Source organism: Lepisma saccharinum, chromosome 29 (genome assembly GCF_977018435.1).
Source record: "Lepisma saccharinum chromosome 29, izLepSacc3.1, whole genome shotgun sequence".
NCBI classification, from domain to species: domain Eukaryota; kingdom Metazoa; phylum Arthropoda; class Insecta; order Zygentoma; family Lepismatidae; genus Lepisma; species Lepisma saccharinum.
Window position 1 is genome coordinate 41,005,192 of NC_139257.1, and position 25,211 is coordinate 41,030,402.

The 25,211-nt window shown below is 39.8% G+C and overlaps 1 protein-coding gene across 1 annotated transcript in view; it reads right to left on the minus strand.

The window, feature by feature from the left end:
* Positions 1-23,599: 23,599 nt before the first annotated feature.
* The window catches only part of LOC145981250 (putative fatty acyl-CoA reductase CG5065), a 44,377-nt gene continuing 42,765 nt past the window's right edge, over positions 23,600-25,211 (minus strand). The window contains exon 9 of the mRNA XM_083114401.1: positions 23,600-23,813. Within this exon, the coding sequence (XP_082970527.1) occupies positions 23,711-23,813 (103 nt within the window). The 3' untranslated portion in view covers positions 23,600-23,710. The remainder of the gene's footprint in view (positions 23,814-25,211) is intronic.

Sequence of the window (25,211 nt, forward strand, 5' to 3'; positions counted from 1 at the left end):
CCAGTACCAGTGAAGATAGAAAGGCGGAACAAAAGAAGTCAAAAGGAACACCAAAGTCGCCCATCCGAAAAACACCAGGCGGCAGCTGCGCAACGCATGCGCATGGGGTTCCACAAAGGAAATGGGAGTGTCCCGCAAGACAAGTGAAGTGAAAGGGTAGCGATCGACAACGGTAGGGACAAAAGAAGCAATGAAGCATGAAAGAGCAATTGCACAGCGGGAAACAAACACCATGACTGAAACAGTGCAGTCGAGAAAAGTAGTGCGGGGTTGCAGAACCACGGGAGAACGACGTAGGGCGAAGAAACACACCGAGAATGCAAGCAAAGTGGTCCGTGACACTCGACAGGCAACAGACGCGTACATGGTTCGGGGCAGAAATGGCGGAGCTGGCGGTGCAGCGCATGGGGAGTCCCCAAATACAGTGGGGAGACAGCGCAGCAAGAACAAAGCACGGTGCAACAAAAGAGAAAGAGGACCGGACGGGGAATGGTACCTGCCAAGGAGACAACAAATGCGGGACGAGGGATTCCCCGTAACAGCACCGAGAGGATGTCACACAGAGGTCGTGCGCCAGTAGGACAAACACAGCAACTACGGGCACAGGAGGTTATTGTCAATGAAAGGTGCACGTACAGATAGGACCACGTACCCCGTACAGACGTTGTTACAAACGTCGTGATGGGGCCCAATCAGCCTCTTAGAAATGAAGCCGGAGGCACATCGCTGCTTGGGAGGGGGCGAAAGGCTGCTGGAGTGTCGTACGGATCTCACCACTCCGTACGGTGGACGACACTAATGGACGTGGTCGGAAAGTGTCCAGCCCGATCACCTGGTCCACCGTCCCCAGACCTGACGCGGCTGCTTGCTTCCGAGCCCAACCCCAGCCGAACAACTCGAGTCCCTCCTCGGCCGCAGCCTTCCGTGACCTCACACCACCACAGCCGCACACTGTCGCGTGGGTGTGAGACCGGGCCGAGCGAGGCTGGACAGACAAACTGCATGGGACAGCCGTGGAATGAAGCTACGTGGGGGTATGCACGGCTGTTCAATTGCTGGGTCACCCCACATTGGTGTACACAAACACCACACGATCGTACGTAGTGCTCTCCGTCGACTCGAGCAAGACGAACGAGGTACGTGTTGTGGGTGAATGGGGCAAGAATGAAGGACGCCACATGTGTTCCACGATGACAAGCTCCCAGAGAACATAGCCCCATCTGACGGAAGTGGTCAGGTAGTGAAGAGCATAGGCATGGGTGGCTCGGGAACGTCAGCTGATTGTACCACAGCGCCGTGCGGACGTATGGGCTGATTGGAAGTGCAGCGTCAGGGAGCGCGTCAGTGAAAGAGCCGGTGCGGTGGTGGTGTGCTTGATGTACGACAGTTGAGTACGTTGTTTCGAAGCCGTTGTGACCAGTGTGTGTGTGTGTGTGCCACCTGTGCACTGGAGTACAGTATTCCATAATTGACACTGTCCTCACCGTACCATGGAACGCTACACATTTGTAGAACTGAGGGACATGTATTTTGTCTACGGCCTTGCAGATGGCAATGTTCGAGCAACTCCACGCCTGTATCGCGAACGGTATCCGGACAGGCGACACCCCGACAGCAGGTTGTTTTCGAACGTGCAGCGTACCCTTGGTGAATCGGTTGTGTTACGTGCAGGCCATTAAGTCGTCACCCAAGACATGTGCGCACCGCGGCGGTCGAGGAGGACGTATTTGATCGCGTGGACGACACACCGTCTACTAGCACCCGTAGCGTTGCACGTGCAGTGGGAGTATTACAGTGTGGCGTGTCCTTCATGATGATCTGCTGTATCCCTATCATCCACAGCGAGTCCACGCGTTGCTGGCTGGGGATTACCCACAACGTGTGGAATTCTGTCAACGACTGTTGCAGTTTTGTACCGACGATCCCCGTTTTTTGCGCCATGTGCTTTTCACGGACGAGGCATCATTCACCCGTGAGGGCATCTTCAATTGCCAAAACAGCCATGGGTGGGATTATGAAAATCCACATGCAGCAGTCGAGGTGCACCATCAGACCCAGTTTGCAGTAACTATCTGGGCAGGTATCATCGATGAACAGATTATCGGTCCATACCTGCTGCCACCACGTTTAAATGGCCGCCTCTATCGCACCTTTCTTGCATCAGTCCTTCCAGAGCTGCTAGAAGATGTACCCCTCAACGTGCGACATCGCATGTGGTTTCAATTGGATGGAGCGCCTGCACATTTTGATGGCACAGTGCGAACCCTTTTGCACCGTACCTACCCACAGCGCTGGATCGGCAGAGCGGGCACCGTCCCCTGGCCCGCCCGTTCGCCTGACCTCACACCAATGGATTTCTTCTTGTGGGGCCATGTGAAAACACTCGTCTACGAGACCCCGGTGCCTGACCAGGAAACATTGGTAGCGCGGATACTTGCAAAATCGGTCGAGGTGTGTACCATGCCAGGGATTTTTGACAGGGTTCGCCAGAATTTCCTGCGATGCTGCAATGCGGTGGTCGTCAATTTGAGCAACTTTTGTAACAACGTCAGTCCGGGGCACGACTACGAACTACGTACTATTCCTACCTGTAAGTGCACCTTTGCGTGGCAATAAACCTCCTGTGGCCGTAGTTGCTGTGTTTGTCCTGCTGGCGCACGACCTCTGTGTGACATCCCCTCGGTGCTGCTACGGGGAATCCCTCGTCCCGCATTTGTTGTCTCCTTGGCAGGTACCATTCCCCGTCCGGTCCTCTTTCTCTTTTGTTGCACCGTGCTTTGTTCTTGCTGCGGTGTCTCCCCACTGTGTTTGGGGACTCCCCATGCGCTGCACCGCCAGCGCCGCCATTTCTGCCCCGAACCATGTACGCGTCTGTTGCCTGTCGAGTGTCACGGACCACTTTTGTCACGTACACAAACTGCGTTGCTTTTCTTTGAAATAAGAATGCGTGCTTTTTGTGAATGTCCCTTTATCAATTACATCATATCATAACTCATCGTCGCGTTCAGCCAAATGCGACGCTAAATAACAAAACTAAAATCAAACGAAGTCAGCATACACTTGTAGATAACATGAAGAAACATACGTTGGTAGATTTTCTTCAGTTAGTAAATGTCGAAATGCAGCTCTCCATACATACAAGCCATACCATATCTCTTCCCACGTGGGCACCAATTTGTCGGCAGTAGTGGTCGCTATGGTTACAGCTATACTTTCTTGTAGTAGACGACGTTACTTACGAATCTTCTCAGGGTACAGTCACCTGCAATAAAAGTGGGACAACTAGATCCTGAAATATCCGCTTCTCTATGAGGCGTTATGCGTGTTGCCTAACTACGGCGATAAGTGGACTTTAATAGCAAATTTTCAATGGAAACTTTATTTTTATTGCCTGTAACTGTACACCAAGCTCTTAATGTATCCCACGTAAAAACCAAGGGGGTGTTATGTTAAGTCTTCGTGGTGGCCATTAGACGACCCTTCTCTTCAAATGAGAAGAAACTTTGGAAAAGAAACAAATTAGGAAATTGTTTAGGATATTGAAAAATAAACCAAACCAATGAATAATATTCCTAACTCTGGAACAAGGCCGCACATAGCGTCACAGAAGAGGATGGAATCGAGTGGGCAGTGCGAAGAACACTCTGCTTCGAAGGCTGGTAACTGCTGTCGTTTCCCCCTCCACGCAATCACGTTCCCCCTTGTGTTTTCATTGGTGGAGCCGTCTCACGTCACTTCTTGCGCAGACTCTTTTTCGTTTGCCTGCACCAGAGACAGTTGGGAAGGGGTGTAATATCATTTCTGCAATAGCAATGCTTGGTGCACACAAAATTCATCCATGTCTCGCCAGGAGCGCTAGTATCTGTTGGTTGAGCTTGGTGGAATGCTCTCGTAGTTCACGAAATCGTCACTAGAGGCGCTGGCGGTGCTGATCTAAACCGAAGATCGGGTATGATTCATCGCACGTAACTCAAACATCTTTCCGATCAAGCGCCGTATTTCGTCTTCTGACTCAAGGGCGGAATGATTTCGTGTCATATGTCCTCCCAGTCATGCCATAACGCCCATAAAGTATTTAATTGCGACAGCTGTCTACTGAAAGTTACTTTTTTTAAGCTTTAATTGACACTTTATCTGCCTCCCCACACTAAACAGGGGTGTCCATCACACCCAAGGCCGTGGACACCCTCAATAAATCATAATCCCCCCTTTCAAAATTGTTTGGATGAAAACGTAATAATTACTTTTTATTTGACTTTTAAAATGTCGACTTTTTTTATTTGTTCAAATGTTAGAAATAGTTTATATCAAGGTCAATGTCTTATCATGTCGGGTTTTGTATATTATAAGAACCTTCAGAGTATTCAACCACGTTATCCACTGTTCGATAGGGCATGGCATGCATACCCAGTGCTTCCTGTAGCTCTGGATTGCATGAGAACTGCTGTTTTAACGTACGAACGTTGCTCCTGCTTCATGACCTCCATTTTCGAACTCTGTCACTCACCGACTGAACTTGGGTGCGTGCTTATTACCCCACCTTTGTTCACATACAACATCTGGTGGCTTCTTTCCAAAGTACATTCCATACACTTTCAAAATTAGATCTTAAGATTTTTAGTGTTGGGTAATTAATTCCATGTCAAATCATCCAGAATTTTGTAAAAATGTCACCAACCAACCCCGATTTTCATTAAATTCGGTATACTTATAGAACTTTTGATGCTGATTACAAAAATGATAACGTTTTTGAGATTGGTCAAGGGGTTCAGAAGTTACGCGCTTTTTAAAATTTCCGCCTCCACTTTGAATGACACGCATTAGGTTATAAATGATCGTATCTTCCCTCAGGGTTGACGCAGAACCTTCAAGTTTGTTTTCTTTTGTTCAGAAGAATGTAAGCTTTCATTTCAATAAGGCCTCAGATGAGTGTATCAATAATCATGTATTTTTATGTATAGTTTCATGTATTTTTTTAGAAAAAGAAATGACTAACTTCAAGAGCAAATTTCGTGCAATGCCCCCCCTTCAATTTCTCCCCAATTTTATATGTAGGTAGCTCAGAGTGTGTACTAATGCCTGATGGAAAAATTGGGATGGGGGCGGTTCAGAGACAGGGTTTTACATTTTTCTGCATTTTACATTCAAACTTGGTGGTCCAACATAGCAAATTTCTAACAAATTTTCCTCGGTTTTATTTTTTCCTGCATTTTATTTTTTTTAGCTTGGTCCCCTGAATATCGTAAAATCGAAGTTCCACTGTATCTAAGTTGGTTTCAACCGTCTTCATTTTTCTAAAATTTAGTCATCAGTATAGTGTACCAAATTTTAGCAAATTTATCTTCGAGAACATTCTTTTTGTGCATTTTATCTCAATATGAAACTTCCTTTTTTGGCTACTCTTCACGAGGATACATAATTTGAAGTAAGAAGTAATAATACCCATTTGTGCTGATTGAAGTTTTTCCAAATGGAGCTTTTTTGCTAGATACCACAGAAAATCTCCTTGTGAAGGGGTGAGTAGAGAGGCAGCACTTTGTTCCTACGCGTCAGCAAAAATGTGATGCGACTGGTGTTTTGTTACATCTGGTCGTAGCGGGCCACGAGTGGTTTTATTGTTGAGTCAGCAGAACGTGTCTGATCACGTTGAAGATATCGGAAGCGGTGGGGGGGAGGGGGTCAATGGATTTGTCACGTTGTTTCTTGATGTATGCTAACCTAACACGTGCATATGTTTGTGTGTGTGTTTGTGTGTGTGTGTGTGTGTGGAGGAAATGCGCGCGCAACCATTGCGTATGATGGAAAGACATGAAGAAATGATTTAAAGATGGCGCCGAAGGTGCTGTACCCCCCGAAAGCTTAGCGGTTAAGGTTATTGCTCTGTAAAACAAGAGGCGTCGAGGGTTCGATTCCTGGTAGAGTCAATATTGATTGATTGATAGATTGAGTTAGTTTTTTTTAAGTCCGTTTTATGCACGGCAAAACTAATCAGGATTGGAGCTACAGTTGAAAAGTGGTGATTCGGACCACTATGTGCCTCCACCGAGTATCGAACCTGGGACCCTTTGATTACAAGGCGACGATGTCAATATTGAATGGTCTCGATTAGCCTGTGTGTAAATAAAGGCAACAAAATGGTTGAGTTCGAAAATCGAGTTGGGTTAGTGGTTAATGTTGTCACCTGGCAATGAAGAGGTCGCGGGTTCGATTCTCTAGGTAGTTAAATTAGGCCAATTGTTTAGTCCCGCCATTATAGGTCCCCGATTAGTCCATCTGTGCATAAATAGTGTTTGAATAAAATCAATATGGCGGCCTTGGGTTAGTGGTTATTGTTGTCGCCTGGTAATGAAGAGGTCGCGGGTTCGATTTTCTAGGTAGTGAAATGAGGCCAATTGTTTTGTCCAGCCATTATAGGTCCCGATTAGTCCATCTGTGCATAAATAGTATTTCAATAAAATCAAAATGGCGGCCGCGTTTTGTGTTTAGCGGCGGCGACGACGGCGGCGACCGGGGCGCGGGGCGGGGCGGGGCGGCGCGGGGGGTGTTTTTTTATTCCGCGAGATGTTTTAACCAAGTGGTTGAGGGTTCGACTCCCAATGTTGGTGAAAATGGGATATTCAATTGTATTTGTTTAAAAGTTCCGATTAGCTTTTTGTGCACAAAGAGAAAATGAACTAATTGGAAATAGGATGTTTATGCTGTAATGAAAAGGTCCCCGGGTTTGATTCACAATGTCAAATTGGCTGATAATGATGTTGTTTTTAAAATAAAATAAAAAGAAGTGTGAATAAATCAGAATCTGTTGTTTTGCCGTGTGGGTCCCCAGTAACGATTATCTTAAATGCATAAAGAGTAGGTAAAATAAGCAAGATGGCCGTCACTATTGTTTTGTGATCAAAGAGGAGTCACAGGTTCGATTCAATCAAAGGAGGCAACATTCTATGTTTCAATTCCATGTAAAAGTCTAAAGTTATGTTTCGATTAACCTCAATGCATAAAGAGGAATTAAACAAAAACAAGCAAAATGGCGACAGATGTGATAAAAGAAAAATTGAATTAGTTTTTTTATAGTGACAAGAAAAAATAGCGAATCACTGTTAGAAATAGAATGAAAATAAAGATACTTGCCTTTGCGTGTCCAGCGCTGTGCAGAAAAGCTCTCATGCTTTATCTCCGACAAGTCCACAATACACAATTTTTTTTATTGTATAGTTAATTATTAATGTTGTTATTAACACAGATTCTTACCAGTGTGAAGAAAAGCTCTCATGCTTTATCTCCGACAAGTCCACAATACACACTTTTTCATTATATAGTTAATTATTATTGTTGTTATTAACACCGATTTTTACCAGTGTGAAGAAAAGCTCTCATGCTTTATCTTCGACAAGTCCACAATACACATTTTTTCATTATATAGTTAATTATTAATGTTGTTATTAACGATTGTTACCAGTAAAAATATAAACCATGAGGATTTTTAAAGGGGTGATAAATGAAAAAAAAAGCCAAGACATATATTTTATCCCTGTTTATTACCAATACTTACAAAATTCAAAAGAGCCGCACACACACACATACGTATGTAAAATGTTTATATTGTGTCACCAGTTTATCAGCATGTTATTTAACAAGTTTTTATTCTTCAAGTTTGTTCACTCACCCACATAAGGAATTGTGTCACTATCATATCCATTTTCTGCTGCAACCACTGAATTAAAATGTTTCACTATTTTTTCCACAAGCATGTTCTCGCAAAAAAGAAACACTTCTTTGGAAAGTCTTTTTCCGTCGATGTTTTGTATAGACAAAGGCTCAGGTTTTGTACATCCATGTAGATGGGAAAGCACAAACTTCTCCTTATTACATGCATGGACAGGGGAAATATCTGTGCAACCGAAACATTGTTCGCGAAGGTCGAGAATGCAAGATTCCACACAGTTTCCAAAATATGATTTCAGATACGGCGACACTGTTTCACACATAACTTTCGCATGCTCGATGCACACAAATATCTTCATAAAGTTCCGCCACGAACTTTCTGCGATGAACACTATCTCCAGGGAACCGTAAGCTGGTTTTTTCCTTATAATGATCTGACGACGATTGTACAGTGTGGTTATCAGCAATTCATGTTGCTCACTTAGTGGGTAGGAAACACGAGGCTGCTCACCTGGAATAGCGATGTAATTGTCGATTACTGGAAACAATTCCTGAAGAGCGTGCCACTCCTGCAACTGTAGTTCAACACCGGCCGCCCCGCTTCTGTGTAGCCTGACCACAGGTTGGAAATCCAGATGAGAGGAAAGTCCGATTGAGATAACCTTTGTTTTCGAAGCATTCAAATAGTAGACGTGATCAAATAATATCGACTGGCGTATAAGACTAGTTACTTGTTTTTGTTCTTCAGGTAAATGCTGATCGCTCTCTTTCTGAAGAACCCCCTTGAAATTAGTGTACGGTTGAAATCTTTTTTTCAGCGGCATCGAAATAGAGGATTCCATGACTAAGAACTGCGAGATACTGCATGTCGCAGCGTGCAGATATACATTTGAAGAAATGCGTGGGTGTGTTTTTGAGACGCATGCGCGCGTAGCAAACCAAGCATGTGCTGGACAAAAAAGGTGGAGGGGGGCGGGGCGTTACAAAGATCAATGGTGAGAGAAAAATCAGCAGAATATCATAAACGTCATATTGAGGAAATATTGGATAACAAATATTAATTAATTTAATTAAGGCGAAGAGGGACAATTACGCACCAGGCATGCATTTATTCCAATATCGTCGGAATGAGCAATGCTACTAAAAAGATCTCCGCCAGAAATGAAGAGTATGAATTTCTCCCCATGTGGCAAGTGGAAGCGGTTTCCTAAGTTGATTATTAAGCCTTATACGATTTTTGAAAAATATGATGAATTAGTATTTACCGAATCCCATGTATTCCTTATGGAACATCAACTTCAACTTCAAGTTACGGCTCATCAAATGGGAGTTTCGACTTTTCCTACTGCTATGACATAGTTCTACGTGTCCTTTTTCCGTCCATGTACTTTTCTACGTCATCGGATGTTTGATATTCCAGAGAGAACGAATAAAATAATGGTCCCATAAGCCTAGTGCATTTCTCCTTGCCTCCTAAGGCCATCCTGGCAGTGTTGCCAAACCTGATGTGCATAATAGAGCTAAATTTCACCATTAATATAGCTAAAGAGGACTTTCAAGGAGCTAGATTAACGAAGGCTGCATAAAATGCCTACTAGGTTAATTTTAGTTGTCATAGGGGTAGGGGTGCTGCTATTACCGTTAGCTTTAAAGTGATGGCAATTTATTCTTTCTGGGCCTCCCCCATGGCGCAGTGGTAGCGTCATTGCCTTGTAATCAAGGGGTCCCTGGTTCGATACCCGTTGGAGGCACAAGTGGTTCGGATCCCACTTTAAACTGTAGGTCCAATCCCGATTAGCCTTACTGTGCATAAAGTGGACTTAAAACACCAACTCAAACTCAATTTATTCTTTCTTAGTTTTCACCGCCTAGATTTGGCGGCATCACCCATCTCAATAATCCAATGATGTTAATATAAAATCGAAAATAAAGGGTTCCCGGATAACAAAATTGTCATCTTCATCTTAGCCACAGCGCTATATATAAAAATACATGGGGAGGAAAGAAAAGGTGGGTGACGCAGCCTGTAGCTATACGAATATCACGTCACGTGCAAAATGTACACTCATGGCAAAAGTTGGTATTTTTTGGCCGGAGCCAGCGGTGGCATCGTAGTGGGGCAGAGGGCGGGTGCCACAGTTCACAGTCAAACGAGTGCACGAAAGAGCCAGATTTGGCTCCAAAAGAGCGAAGTTGGCAACAGTGATCAGCAGCTGCCCCAGCGAGAAAGACCAAGGGGAAATTGTCCCTCCTCGCCTTAAAGCATCAACCGCATTGTCGATCTGAAATTAGGTTTATAGACAGGGGGCAAAATGGAAAATATCGACGATGTTCTAGTATTGGATTGTTTCTGTATTTCCATCGGTATAATCCTCCACCACATTTGAGGCATACTGTTTTATCCTCTTTTTGAATGTAAAATAATCCTGCTTCGGACAGAGCTTCTACAAACGGGAATTCTTTTGATTGCCATTTTCTGAAAGAGGACAATCTAGCATTGAAAGATCCCATCTCTGGATATTGCGTCATTGTTCTGTAAAGACACAAAACAAGATAAAGATTATAAGTAAGCTGTTGTAAACTGTAACGCTACAAAATTATTAATATACTATTAGGACTATATGTAACTTGTATAAAATTTCAAACAGTATTTACTGTCAATATTTTCTAGTATACGTACCGAGTATTATAAATTTAATTTACGAGTCAGCAAATAAGTTGTTATAATATTGTCGTTTTTTATCGGTACTGGGAATAAAATTTGAAATTTATGCATGGGTTTACCAGAGGCTCTATGGAATAAATACAGAAAACAGTAATGCCCACAGTACACAGACCCGTAACTTTGTATCTGATGAGTGTTGTACGTATAGAATTTAGAGTTACTTTCCAAAAATCGCAAATGGTTATGCACATGTGGATGTTTTCCGTAACTATCAAAAAATTCCCCCCGGGAGTTACTGTCTATGTAAATTGCTACCCAGTGCTTCCCGGGGCTATCTGTGGGGTCTGTATTTACAATCAACGCTGCTGGTAGTTCCACATGTACAGGTAATTCATTAGCTGCGAAAACCCCAACATGATGATTGTCAAAGGCTCTATTTGATATTAACCCGTGAAGCAAATTTAAAGTCGACAGCATTGCTGGACACTAAATAGTAATATTGTGCAACTCACCTTTTTATACTTCAAAGTAGACGGTACACGTCACAGTAGATTCCAGAACCAATTTGATCTGGACCACCAAGCTGTTTATCGTTGTTGAAACAATGGAGAGCTATCTAACACAACGCTGATGCTCGAAATATGTAGGCGGGGTTTACAAACGCGCATGCGTACAGTGGTAATGCTACCTGGCATTTGTTGTGCTGTTGTAAAGTGAATTTTGTACTATAAGAAAATTGTTTGTATGTATGTGTGTGTGTGTGTGTATATATATATATATATATATATACAGACACGCACACATTTATTTATTGATGAAGTATATATATATATATATAATACAATACAATATAATATATATATATGTAATTTGAAGATACAACATATCAGTAAAATCTAACAACTAGAAAAATATTCATAACATTCGACTTTTATATTATATGTAATTTAAAACATTCTTCACAGTTTGAGAAATGGAGTGCTTGTGGAAACACCCGTTCTCTGCAATATTGGCTGGTCCATCAGGATGCGGAAAGACATATTTTGTGAAGCATTTTCTCCAGTGTTTACCCCAAATGGTAAATGTAAAATTCAACAATATTTTGGTGTGCTACGGGGAATGGCAATCTGCATACAATGATTTCCCTGGTTTTGTACAATTTCGGGAAGGAATGCCTAATATTGACCAATTTGTGCCAAATTCTGGACCTCATCTTATTATTATCGATGATCAGATGAGGGAATGCGATCAAAGAATCACAGATTTATTCACAAAAGGGGTGTCATCATCGTGATATGAGTCTTTTCTTTATCACTCAAAATCTATTCCATCGGGAAAAAGGGAATAGAGATATATCTTTAAATAGTCATTATATTGTATGCTTCAAAAATCCAAGGGACATAGCCCAAATTAATTATTTATCTAGACAAGTATACCCGGAGAATCCAAATTTTATAAAAGATGCATATTACAATGCCACCGCTGAACCCCATGGATATTTGCTCTTTGATTTGAAGCAGAACACTCCGGAAGAAGTACGTTTTCGGTCGCGGATATTTCCCGACGATGATATCAATTATGTATATATTCCTACAAAAAAAGCAAGCATAATCACTAGTCGTTTATTCTGTCATCATGGCTCCAAGAGTGAAACACGCTAAAGTGCTACAAGTTTTGTCGGATGCTAAACCAGCTCTTCGCACAGCGATATTACAAGCTGCTGATTCTTCCTTAGTTAATTCAATCTGTGAGTGTTGTTACAATGTTCTAAAAGGGAATGTTCCTCTTTCAACACCTCAGAAAACAAGATTGAGCCGGTACAAGAAGGTGATACGTAATCTCTCTACCAAAGGACACTCTACAAAGCAGAATAAACAGATACTAGTGCAACATGGAGGATTTCTACCTGCTTTATTAGCCCCTTTAATAGGAGGTGTGTTATCAAGTTTATTTAAGTGAAAAAAAATCTGAACATGGAGCATGCCAAAAAAATGGTTATAATACCTCAAGAATTTATGGAGAACATAAGACATCCTGTTATGTCTGCACCGTCTACATCCTTATCGCAATTGGATCAGGATATGCAAGTAATTTTGAATCTCAAAGGTCTTTCGGATGATGAAAAATGGAATCGTTACAGCATTGTGCTCCAAAAATTTCTGTTTATTACTCGAAAACAAAGAGAACCTGTGTCGCTACCGATTACAGAATCTACTGAGAAGTTGACTGATATGAAAGAAAAAATTCTAGCTGCTACACCTAGCATGTATCGTAGAAACGCCGAACTGTTGTATGAACGTCTTTTACATAATAGTAATATTGATTGGGATAAATATGGGGCAGTTTTTATTAACAATAATAAAATTGAAGGCTCAAATATTGTCGATCTAGTATCGGATATAATTCGACCACGAAAAACAAGCAATCCTGTTGGGTGGCAACTGTTCAATAGAGCTCTGGCGTTATCTAATATTCCTCAAGAATATATTGGAAACCCCCGGAGACAGGAGTTTATTCAACAGATTGTTTTTGGCAACCCCGGACGCCATATTCCGCTGTCCGGAGCTAACCAAGAGGAGGCACAAGAATTAACAGAAGCAGAAGAAGAAGAAGAAGAAGAAGAAAAAGAACCAATTTCTTTTGTATCATCATTTCCAGGGCACAAACGTAAACGTACTGTTCCAGTTTGGTCAAGATACAAACCATGAGCGAAAAAATATTAGAGAATATCTGGTACAATTTATCTCATCCAGCATCCTATTCTACAGCTTCAACACTATGGAAAGCTGTAAAAAATTCATACCATTGTCAACAATCAAACATTGGTTGACAAAGCAAACTGCATACACTTTGCATAGACCTGTAAAGCGTCGATTTCCGAGAAACTTTTATTTTGTGCATAATATTGATGACCAATGGCAGGCTGACTTGAATGACATGCAGAGTTTGCGGAATCACATCAAAGGGTACAGATATATACTCACAGTTATCGATATTTTTAGTAGGCATGCTTGGGCTGTCCCTGTAAAAAATAAAACTGGTGGATGTATAAAAAAGGCTTTCCAGCAAATTTTCAAACAAAGCAAAAGAAAACCTTTGAAATTACAAACTGACAAAGGGCGTGAGTTTACCAACAGTATTGTGCAGGAATATCTAAAAAACAAAATGTAATTTATTTTACAACAAAGAATCCTGATATTAAAGCTAGTATTGTTGAAAGATTCAACAGAACTTTAAAGGAACGCATGTGGAAGTATTTTACTAAGCAAAGAACAAGCTGCTATGTTAATGTACTCCCAAAGCTTTTGAAAGCTTATAATCATAAAATTCACTCGAGTATTAAAATGGCACCAGCAGATGTTACTCCTGAGAAGTATGGCACAATATGTATGACAAAAAACTCAAATCTGATTCATCTCCACTATTGTCATTGAAGATGCCATTCAAAATAGGAGATACAGTGAGAATAACAAAAACCAAAAAACGCTTTGACAAAGGTTACATGGAAAATTGGACAAGAGAAATATTTGTGGTGGAACGTATTTTGAAAATAAATCCTCAAGTGTATGAATTAAAAGATCTACAAGGACATAAAATCGATGGAACATTTTATACGGAAGAGTTGCAACTGGTCCGCTTACCGGATATGCATGAAATTGATAAAATCCTTGCGACCAAAGGTAAAGGAGCCAGTAAAAAGTTGTTAGTTCATTGGAAAGGTTACTCCAGATTATTTGACAGTTGGATTAGCGCATCGTTCTTGGAGTCAAACAGAGAGAGAGAGAGGCATAAATTTTTGTAGGTATTCTCATCAGTGGTACAAATAACCTTCATAACACATCATGAGAAAAGCAAACGCTTTCTACCTTACTTTGCCTAGTAACAGTTCCATGAAATATTTCCCAAGTAATACTCTAACTAATTACACCACAAAGCTTCAGAACCGTGTGGAGTTGGACACCAACAAATGGGAGATGGCTTTGGTAGAAGTGCATTATCCTTATTCAATACTAAACATTACAAGATTTAACAACTATATTCAATATAAATCTATGGATGATGTCAAATGGAACGAACTTCGAATATCCGAAGGCTATTACGCATCTATAAACAGCATTGTTGCAGAAATCAATAAATATTCTGAAACATTAAATTTTAGTCTCCGAAATCATCCTGCGTACAAACATGTGACTGTTGATATATCTACTAAGCAGAGAAACATAAATGTACAATTGTCACCTCAACTGGCACGGATATTAGGTTTTAAACCGACCGATGATCTATCAGAAGTAAAAATTGGACGCTCGCCTCCAAATGTTGTGAGAGAGATTCCTTCCCAGATGTATATTTACACAGATATTGTGGAATCACATATGGTGGGGGATGCTATCGCCCCTCTATTACGTATTATAAACATTAATCCTATGGAACATACTTTTGGAAGTGATGGTGTGCAAATTTTCGATTCACCACATTACATCCCAGTGCAGAAACATAATTTCGAACAAATAGAAATTGACTTAAGGGACAGCACTGGTGCACACATCCCATTCTCCTTCGGACTAGTGTGTTTGAAACTTCATTTTAGATGTTGTGGTGAAAAGCTGTGATTATGAATGACCCATATTTTCAATAGTACCATCAACAAGCTGGATCTGGTGTGGGTAACATATATTACGGTGCTGCCTATCAGAAAGGACATGGCATTGGAAGTTTCCTTGGAGGACTTTTTCGCTCAAGTTTGCCTCTTATCAAGAAAGGAGCGAAAGCTGTAGGGAAAGAAATGTTAAAAACAGGGGTAAATGTGTTAGGTGATGTTGTAGACAAAACACCCCTAAAACAGTCACTACAATCCAGAATTTCGGATGCCAGATCAAATCTTAAAAGAAAAGGTGAAACAAAGCTAAAGGAAATGATTGGTTCAGGTTATCAGGGGCATAAACATTTCAAAAGGAATCACTCTGCTTCGGGACAGCGAACTGGAAGGACCGCTCAGAGAAAGAAGAGATCCAGTGCCAATACAAACACCAAGAAAACAACCAAACGCAACCGTAAAAAAATTCAAATAACATCAGATATTTTTGATTAGATATGGCGCTAATTAGGGAGAAATCATGTGAGTGTTTTAAAAGTGAATTGGATATTTTCTCGGTAAAACCTACTCAGACAAGCATCTTCGAACACCACACCATCGGATACAAACCTGTTAGTTCTCTGGCAGATAATGCTCCCACCGAGTTTGTAATACCTGGACATGGTGATGATTATATGGATTTAGCACATACAATGTTGAATATAGATGCCAGAATTGTAAAAGCGAATGGTCAGTTATTGCTACCCACAGATAAAACAATTGGGCCTGTCAATGATTTTCTCAATGCAATGTTCAGCGAAGTACAAATCTACTTAAATAACAAACTCATCTCGTTTCCATCTCACATGCACCCATACAGGTCTTATTTTGAAAAAGCACTGAACTATGACATATCTGCAAAATCATCTCATCTCCAAAGTGCATTGTGGTACAAGGATACAGCAGGCGCTTTTGATAACGTTTCGGAAGACAACAAAGGCTTTACAAAACGTAACCAACTAACAAAACAGAGTAAAACATTTGATATGTTTGGTTACTTGCATTCTGATATTTTCAATCAAGAGAAATTTTTGATCAATGGAGTGGAAATGCGAATAAAACTGATTCCTTCGAAAAACACTTTCTGCTTGATGGGAGTAGATGACAGTGAAGGCAAAGTGGAAATTCTGGATGCTACACTATATGTGAGAAAAGTATCGGTCAGTTCATCCATCAAACTTAGTCACAATCGCATACTGCAAAAACATACAGCAAAATACCCTCTAACAAGAGTACAACTTAAAGCTGTAACTATTCCAAAAGATATTGTTTCAAAAACAATTGACAATGTGATACTTGGACGTCTTTCGAAACGATTAGTTGTGGGGTTTGTTACCAACGATGCATTCAACGGCACTCAGTCTACAAACCCATTCAATTTTCAACATTTCAATTACAACTTCTTTACTTTATATGTTGATGGAGTCCAAATTCCCGGCAAACCACTTCAACCAGACTTTGAAAACAACAAGTACATAACAGCATATCACACATTATTCTCTGGAACAGGGATACACTATATGGATGAAGGAAACAATATATCGCGTGAGGAATACCCCCAGGGATACGCATTACTTTTTTTCGATATAACACCAGACGCAGCTGCAAGTGCCATATCCCACTACAGTCTTCAACGGCAAGGGGCTGTTAGCTTGGAAGTCCACTTCAAATTGGCTTTGGAATCTACTGTGACTTGTGTTATCTACTCTGAATTTGACACTCTCATGGAAATTAATAATCAAAGAGATATTCATCTGGATTAATTGTATAACAAGGTGAGTTGCACAATATTACTATTTAGTGTCCAGCAATGCTGTCGACTTTAAATTTGCTTCACGGGTTAATATCAAATAGAGCCTTTGACAATCATCATGTTGGGGTTTTCGCAGCTAATGAATTACCTGTACATGTGGAACTACCAGCAGCGTTGATTGTAAATACAGACCCCACAGATAGCCCCGGGAAGCACTGGGTAGCAATTTACATAGACAGTAACTCCCGGGGGGAATTTTTTGATAGTTACGGAAAACATCCACATGTGCATAACCATTTGCGATTTTTGGAAAGTAACTCTAAATTCTATACGTACAACACTCATCAGATACAAAGTTACGGGTCTGTGTACTGTGGGCATTACTGTTTTCTGTATTTATTCCATAGAGCCTCTGGTAAACCCATGCATAAATTTCAAATTTTATTCCCAGTACCGATAAAAAACGACAATATTATAACAACTTATTTGCTGACTCGTAAATTAAATTTATAATACTCGGTACGTATACTAGAAAATATTGACAGTAAATACTGTTTGAAATTTTATACAAGTTACATATAGTCCTAATAGTATATTAATAATTTTGTAGCGTTACAGTTTATAACAGCTTACTTATAATCTTTATCTTGTTTTGTGTCTTTACAGAACAATGACGCAATATCCAGAGATGGGATCTTTCAATGCTAGATTGTCCTCTTTCAGAAAATGGCAATCAAAAGAATTCCCGTTTGTAGAAGCTCTGTCCGAAGCAGGATTATTTTACATTCAAAAAGAGGATAAAACAGTATGCCTCAAATGTGGTGGAGGATTATACCGATGGAAATACAGAAACAATCCAATACTAGAACATCGTCGATATTTTCCATTTTGCCCCCTGTCTATAAACCTAATTTCAGATCGACAATGCGGTTGATGCTTTAATTAAATTAATTAATATTTGTTATCCAATATTTCCTCAATATGACGTTTATGATATTCTGCTGATTTTTCTCTCACCATTGATCTTTGTAACGCCCCGCCCCCCTCCACCTTTTTTGTCCAGCACATGCTTGGTTTGCTACGCGCGCATGCGTCTCAAAAACACACCCACGCATTTCTTCAAATGTATATCTGCACGCTGCGACATGCAGTATCTCGCAGTTCTTAGTCATGGAATCCTCTATTTCGATGCCGCTGAAAAAAAGATTTCAACCGTACACTAATTTCAAGGGGGTTCTTCAGAAAGAGAGCGATCAGCATTTACCTGAAGAACAAAAACAAGTAACTAGTCTTATACGCCAGTCGATATTATTTGATCACGTCTACTATTTGAATGCTTCGAAAACAAAGGTTATCTCAATCGGACTTTCCTCTCATCTGGATTTCCAACCTGTGGTCAGGCTACACAGAAGCGGGGCGGCCGGTGTTGAACTACAGTTGCAGGAGTGGCACGCTCTTCAGGAATTGTTTCCAGTAATCGACAATTACATCGCTATTCCAGGTGAGCAGCCTCGTGTTTCCTACCCACTAAGTGAGCAACATGAATTGCTGATAACCACACTGTACAATCGTCGTCAGATCATTATAAGGAAAAAACCAGCTTACGGTTCCCTGGAGATAGTGTTCATCGCAGAAAGTTCGTGGCGGAACTTTATGAAGATATTTGTGTGCATCGAGCATGCGAAAGTTATGTGTGAAACAGTGTCGCCGTATCTGAAATCATATTTTGGAAACTGTGTGGAATCTTGCATTCTCGACCTTCGCGAACAATGTTTCGGTTGCACAGATATTTCCCCTGTCCATGCATGTAATAAGGAGAAGTTTGTGCTTTCCCATCTACATGGATGTACAAAACCTGAGCCTTTGTCTATACAAAACATCGACGGAAAAAGACTTTCCAAAGAAGTGTTTCTTTTTTGCGAGAACATGCTTGTGGAAAAAATAGTGAAACATTTTAATTCAGTGGTTGCAGCAGAAAATGGATATGATAGTGACACAATTCCTTATGTGGGTGAGTGAACAAACTTGAAGAATAAAAACTTGTTAAATAACATGCTGATAAACTGGTGACACAATATAAACATTTTACATACGTATGTGTGTGTGTGCGGCTCTTTTGAATTTTGTAAGTATTGGTAATAAACAGGGATAAAATATATGTCTTGGCTTTTTTTTTCATTTATCACCCCTTTAAAAATCCTCATGGTTTATATTTTTACTGGTAACAATCGTTAATAACAACATTAATAATTAACTATATAATGAAAAAATGTGTATTGTGGACTTGTCGAAGATAAAGCATGAGAGCTTTTCTTCACACTGGTAAAAATCGGTGTTAATAACAACAATAATAATTAACTATATAATGAAAAAGTGTGTATTGTGGACTTGTCGGAGATAAAGCATGAGAGCTTTTCTTCACACTGGTAAGAATCTGTGTTAATAACAACATTAATAATTAACTATACAATAAAAAAAATTGTGTATTGTGGACTTGTCGGAGATAAAGCATGAGAGCTTTTCTGCACAGCGCTGGACACGCAAAGGCAAGTATCTTTATTTTCATTCTATTTCTAACAGTGATTCGCTATTTTTTCTTGTCACTATAAAAAAACTAATTCAATTTTTCTTTTATCACATCTGTCGCCATTTTGCTTGTTTTTGTTTAATTCCTCTTTATGCATTGAGGTTAATCGAAACATAACTTTAGACTTTTACATGGAATTGAAACATAGAATGTTGCCTCCTTTGATTGAATCGAACCTGTGACTCCTCTTTGATCACAAAACAATAGTGACGGCCATCTTGCTTATTTTACCTACTCTTTATGCATTTAAGATAATCGTTACTGGGGACCCACACGGCAAAACAACAGATTCTGATTTATTCACACTTCTTTTTATTTTATTTTAAAAACAACATCATTATCAGCCAATTTGACATTGTGAATCAAACCCGGGGACCTTTTCATTACAGCATAAACATCCTATTTCCAATTAGTTCATTTTCTCTTTGTGCACAAAAAGCTAATCGGAACTTTTAAACAAATACAATTGAATATCCCATTTTCACCAACATTGGGAGTCGAACCCTCAACCACTTGGTTAAAACATCTCGCGGAATAAAAAAACACCCCCCGCGCCGCCCCGCCCCGCCCCGCGCCCCGGTCGCCGCCGTCGTCGCCGCCGCTAAACACAAAACGCGGCCGCCATTTTGATTTTATTGAAATACTATTTATGCACAGATGGACTAATCGGGACCTATAATGGCTGGACAAAACAATTGGCCTCATTTCACTACCTAGAAAATCGAACCCGCGACCTCTTCATTACCAGGCGACAACAATAACCACTAACCCAAGGCCGCCATATTGATTTTATTCAAACACTATTTATGCACAGATGGACTAATCGGGGACCTATAATGGCGGGACTAAACAATTGGCCTAATTTAACTACCTAGAGAATCGAACCCGCGACCTCTTCATTGCCAGGTGACAACATTAACCACTAACCCAACTCGATTTTCGAACTCAACCATTTTGTTGCCTTTATTTACACACAGGCTAATCGAGACCATTCAATATTGACATCGTCGCCTTGTAATCAAAGGGTCCCAGGTTCGATACTCGGTGGAGGCACATAGTGGTCCGAATCACCACTTTTCAACTGTAGCTCCAATCCTGATTAGTTTTGCCGTGCATAAAACGGACTTAAAAAAAACTAACTCAATCTATCAATCAATCAATATTGACTCTACCAGGAATCGAACCCTCGACGCCTCTTGTTTTACAGAGCAATAACCTTAACCGCTAAGCTTTCGGGGGGTACAGCACCTTCGGCGCCATCTTTAAATCATTTCTTCATGTCTTTCCATCATACGCAATGGTTGCGCGCGCATTTCCTCCACACACACACACACACACACACAAACATATGCACGTGTTAGGTTAGCATACATCAAGAAACAACGTGACAAATCCATTGACCCCCTCCCCCCACCGCTTCCGATGTCTTCAACGTGATCAGACACGTTCTGCTGACTCAACAATAAAACCACTCGTGGCCCGCTACGACCGGATGTAACATAACACCAGTCGCATCAAATTTTTGCTGACGCGTAGGAACAAAGTGCTGCCTCTCTACTGGGTGGTTGGAACAGTTAAAATACTTGTATAGACTTCTACAGTACCATGTAACAAGTGCGGCAATGATGTACCAATTCCATAGAGATAGTATTTAAGGCATAAATTTCTTATTAATCACGTAAAGTGAAATGACAATGTGTCAAGGTATTTACTTACAGGTTATTTACAGTGTTCGGTAAGTTACTTTTTACAAGTAACCAAGTAACTTAAAATGCAACTCAGTTACTGGTACTTTGAAAGTAACTGTAAGTTACTTTACAGTTAATGAAAAAGTAACTTACAGATAATGATAATTAATTTGTGTAAGAATTACACACAATCAATGATCATGAAGACTTGCGTGCTTTACTTATGTTTCAGGTAGGCCTACATAATGTGTCTTCAAAGATTTGCATTATTACTGCAAATAAATAATGGAATACAGAGTCAGCTTTGATTGAACGATTTTAATTAAGAAATAATTTGGATGCTGACCATGGTATTTTGAATGTGATGTCATTGATTCCACCTATTTCTTTCTCCTCCATTTCAAGTTCAACAAGACCCAAAGATCCACTCCCTCGGCAATGACTTTTCTGTAGCTCGAAAACCACATTCCAAATGAACGCAGCAGTCCACTAAAAACACTGAAGTTTTCATATACAATTATAAATAAATTGCAGTAAAGCGTTGATGTTCTAAATTTAGCTTCCTTGTCAGCAATTCCAAGAAAATCCTCTCGCGTAGCATCCAGAGAACGCACATTTTTTTATAGTTAAGAACAGAGTTGTTAAATTTAGCTCTTTTTCTATTGCAAAAAGTAACACAGTTACAATTGTAAACGTTACAGTTATTTACTTCTAAAAGTAGCTAGTTCCAGTTAGAATTTCTAAATAAAAAGTAACTATTACTTGTAACTAGTTGCTTCAAAACACTAGTTGTTTAACAGTCAGTGCAAATTTAGTAGGTGCTGATGAAATATGTTTTGTATAACTGTATGGTTTGACAGTTGTGAAGAAGTGAATTTCCGAATTTCAACTCTAAACACTTATGTAGTAGCATCCGTGTGCGACTCAAACTTGTTTATAGAATTGTTTCAGAAATCCACGTGAAAAAAGATGCAGCAATAAAATTATTTAATCTACTTGGTCCATCACCTTCCTACTATTGGCCAAACAATATTGTGTGTCCAGTGTACATTAACAGCACAAATTGAAGGACATATGTAATTAGTGAAGTCAAAATACTCCAGTGTATTCGAAATGTTCAAAATAACCATCTAAAATGTGAACGTCACAATTTATAGTACATGAAATTTTGGCAATCCATAGAGTACAATATTATTAGGTACTACCTTCATGGGCGTAAATTGGGAACTATCTTTGGTTGAGAGAATCACAAAGTGTTCAATCCCATTAAAATAGTGTCCATGATTTTTTGCTAAATACATTTGAAAATTCACAATTATTACTCTTTATTTGTTTGTTCCTCAACTGCCAGGAGGTTCACAAAATAGGCTACGTATATTTAACTTGTAAATTTTAATTCATGTATAAATTTTGGACGAGGCAAATGGTTCCCTCTGTCCCGCCAGGTTACGCCTATGCTTACCTTCACACATGGTGAATAGAAATTTTGATTATTATAACTTAAAACATATTGTACTTCAGGCTTTCTGCTAAATACATAAGCATTTTTAATAAGATTAACTTTTTATGTCATTTGATGCAAATGATTTTTTTATCAGCCTGTCTCTGAACCGCCCATCCCAATTTTTCCATCAGGCATTAGTACACACTATGAGCTACCTACATATAAAATTGGGGAGAAATTGAAGGGGGGGCATTGCACGAAATTTGCTCTTGAAGTTAGTCATTTATTTTTCTAAAAAAAATACATGAAACTATACATAAAAATACATGATTATTGATACACTCATCTGAAACCTTGTTTAAATGAAAGCTTACATTCTTCTGAACAAAAGAAAACAAACTTGAAGGTTCTGCGTCAACCCTGAGGGAAGATACGATCATTTATAACCTAATGCGTGTCATTCAAAGTGGAGCCGGAAGTGGCGTATACGGAAATTTTAAAAAGCGCGTAACTTCTGAACCCCTTGACCAATCTCAAAAAAGTTATCATTTTTGTAATCAGCATTAACATTTCTATAAGTATACCGAATTTCCATCAAAATAGGGGTTGGTTGGTGACATGGAATGACCCTGTGTCCCCTGTTTGCGAGAAAAAAAAATGGTTGCCATGACATATGACTTATCCCACGTATTATAATCTGACATGGGATTGGAAGGATGTTAGAATGTAGGTTAGGGATTGATGTCCTGATATTATCAGGAAATAAGAAACAAATGTACATTAGGAGCAACGTTTAGATAATACAAATCTACAATTATTATGGACAAAGAATGATGCACCAACGACCTCGTAATCTGTAAAGAGAACAAAAAATTGACGAAGTGCGTTTATATTCTCTGACCGAGGCATTGCAGTAGATTATAAGAAGGGTGCTTTTTGATCATCCTGTCTTTTAAGGACCCTTGAAATTTTTCTTCACATCAAAAGTCTTATGATTTTGACTTCAAAATGCAGTGTACTGTTTCCGAACATATTAGGTTGCAACTGATAAGCAATGTTAAATCGACGCTGTTCTTGACACAACAAACACATTAGATCTTTAATGGAGCAACTGTTAGACCATTCATGAAAACAGTCTTGAGAAACTGTAATTACTAGTACCAAAAAACTTTACATATTTAAAACGATTTACGTTAACGATTAAATAACGATATAGACAACAATTTTGATCACTGAATGAAATAGGAACTCGTTAGAAAAGTTTCATTCCTAGGCAGATCATATCCCAATGACCTTTCTTATATACGGGAATCTTTTCCTCAGCAGAAAGTACATTGCTGTCGTCATCAGAAGCTTCGAAGCCACAAGCAGCCAATATAGCCTGTAAAAAAGAAGACGGCCATTATTTTTAATATTTTTTTTAATATTCTTAGTATTATATTTAACTGAATAATAAAGAAATGAGCAGTTCCTTTAAAAATAAAGTAGTATAATGCATCTTGGCGGGTGAAGAGACCATTACATTCAATTTAATAAAATCAGGATGTGAAACGTGTGCTTTGGGAGACAACATTTTATTGTTCCTACCATTGTTCGGAAAGTAACATTTCAAAAAGTAACTCAGTACTTTAAAAGAAACTGAAAGTTACTTCTACAATCACTTTCTGCTGGAAATTTTCTTATGCAATCAATGTTCATTAATTGTAATTATACAGGGTGACTGGTAATTAGATGTATTCCCTGAAAGGGGTTAAAGTAGAGACAATTTGCAATAAATTTGACCATATGATACCCCGTCCGAAAATTAGTAGTTTTCGAGATAATCGAGTTTCTATTGTTTTTTCTAAAAATGACAATTTTCCACATAAAAAGATGAATTGAGAAAAAACTGCTCATTGTATGGAACTTATTTCAGCGTTTTCTGATAGCTAACAAATAAGTGGTTCGTTGAAAAAAAAGTTTTTCCCAAATAACAATCACATGTAAGTAACGGGTGGGTCTAAACTTACAAGTGATGATAAAAAAATGCACTCTTAGTTTACTTGGCAACGTATCAATAACAAAAATGGTATGACACGAATCGTATAAATTACGTAAATTACTTCCTTGTGACATCTGCTATCCAGCAAGGTACAAATGTTGCTAACATTCACATTTGTGTACAAGAAATAATACTTCATTCATCTTCATGTGAATGGAATCAATGAACAATACAATTAAAGAACATTACATGTCTTGCTCAAAGTGGGCACCTCTGTTACGAATGCAGGCACGCAGGTATTTACGGACATTTGTTCTCTTAACTCGTGATGTGATGGTGTTCTTGGTGTGTTGACCAGCTGTTAAGATCCTCTCCCTGAGCTCTTCTTGCGAGTTTACCGGTGTCTTGTCATGTGGCTCCAAATGTAAAAGTCGCAAGGCTTCAAATCGGGGGATCGACCCGGCCAGGAAATCGGACCGCCTCGGCCAATCCATTTCTTTCGGTAATTTTCATCCAGCCACTGTCGCACGCCCAAGCAGAAGTATGGATGGGCGTCATCAACAATAATTTCATCGAGCCATTTTTCCTGCCCCAAATCTTAAATGGCATCACTTATGAACATTTTTTGAGGAACGGGATGGCAATGTTGTTGGAGGATGTGCCTCTAGCTATAAGACGTGACATGATTTATCATCATGATGACTGCCCAGCTCGATCCCCCTATCGATTTGACGCCTTGCGACTTTTACATTTGGAGCCACATGACAAGACACCGGTAAACTCGCAAGAAGAGCTCAG